Source organism: Arachis ipaensis, chromosome B09 (assembly GCF_000816755.2).
Source record: "Arachis ipaensis cultivar K30076 chromosome B09, Araip1.1, whole genome shotgun sequence".
NCBI lineage: Eukaryota > Viridiplantae > Streptophyta > Magnoliopsida > Fabales > Fabaceae > Arachis > Arachis ipaensis.
In genome coordinates this window covers 101,488,269-101,489,869 of record NC_029793.2, presented here as the reverse complement: position 1 = coordinate 101,489,869, position 1,601 = coordinate 101,488,269, and the positions used below count along the sequence as shown (strand labels likewise).

At 42.8% G+C, this 1,601-nt stretch overlaps 1 protein-coding gene across 1 annotated transcript; it reads left to right on the top strand.

The window, feature by feature from the left end:
* LOC110266895 lies at positions 507–1,133 on the top strand. The gene has a single exon (XM_021111944.1). It carries the CDS (start codon positions 507–509, stop codon positions 1,131–1,133), a length of 627 nt encoding a protein of 208 aa, XP_020967603.1.

Sequence of the window (1,601 nt, the reverse complement as noted above, 5' to 3'; positions counted from 1 at the left end):
GTCAGAAGGTTAAGATTGAGCATCAGAGACCATCAGGGACCCTTCAGCCTTTGGAGATTCCACAATGGAAATGGGAAAGTATTGTAATGAATTTTGTGATAGGTTTGCCTAGAACCCGGTCTGGTTGTGACGCTATTTGGGTGGTTGTGGACCGATTGACAAAATCAGCTCACTTTCTTCCTATCCGAATAAGTTGCCCAATAGAGGAATTGGGTCGAATGTATATCAAAGAGATTGTCAGGTTGCATGGTGTGCCTTCTACTATCATATCTGACAGAGATCCTCGCTTTACATCAAGATTCTGGGGAGCTTTTCAAGGTGCATTTGGGACTCAGTTAAGCTTGAGTACTGCGTATCACCCTCAAACAGATGGTCAATCAGAGAGAACTATTCAGACCTTGGAAGATATGCTAAGAGCCTGTGTTTTGGACCATCCGGCAAGCTGGGACCGATATATGCCATTAGTAGAGTTTGCTTATAATAATAGCTACCTTGCGAGCATCGAAATGGCTCTATATGAGGCTCTGTATGGCAGAAAATGTCAGTCTCCACTATGCTGGCATGAAACTGGAGAAAGGAGTTTGTTAGGGCCTGAAATGATAGCTGAAACTACTGAACAGATAAAGAAGATTCATAGTCGAATGCTTATAGCCCAGAGCTGCCAGAAAAGTTATGTTGATCGGAGGCGAAAGCCTTTGGAATTTGAGGAAGAGGAGCATGTTTTTCTGAAAGTTACACCAACCACTGGAGTGGGAAGAGCTATTAAGACTAAGAAACTAAATCCCCGTTATATTAGACCATTTGAGATCCTAAAGAGAATTGGGCCAGTGGCTTATAGAATTGCCTTACCGCCGTATCCTTCGAATTTACACGATGTGTTTCATGTATCACAGCTTCGGAAATATACTCCTGATGCAAGTCATGTTTTGGAACCAGAACCAATCCAAGTAAGAGAAGATCTAACACTCCCAGTAATTCCGGTGAGAATTGAAGACTTCAGTATTAAACGATTACGCGGAAGGGAAGTATCGTTGGTAAAAGTAGCTTGGAGTCGAGCTGGTATCGAGGAACATACCTGGGAGCTCGAATCAGATATACGAAAGGACTATCCACATCTCTTTTCAGGTAACTAGATTTGAATTTTGAGGGCAAAATTCTTTATTAGGTGGGTAGGATGTAAACCCTGGTTAAATTAGTAGATAATTAGTCAATAAATTAGTTTTTGATAAGGAGGATTAAAAAAGTGAATATTATATTAAATTAGGGTAGAGCTCATCGAAACGAGAATTTTGACACTAATTTCGAAGAAAACGGTCCAAAATTGGACCGAACCAGTTGAACCGGATCCAAACCGGGCTATCGGTCCAACCGGACCAACCCATTAAAAAGAGCCACGGGCTCTTCTTTCCCTCATTTCCTCAACGATGCAGCTGAGCTCCAGGGAGAGGAAAGGAACGCCGAACCCTTACAGCAAAGTGCCAAATCCCGTAACTCCTTCGTTCGAGCTCCGATCGCCGCACCGTTTGCAGCCACGCGTTCACCGCGTTGAGCTCTACATTTATACTGGAAAAATTTCATAGGTAACTTGCTATTCCACTTCA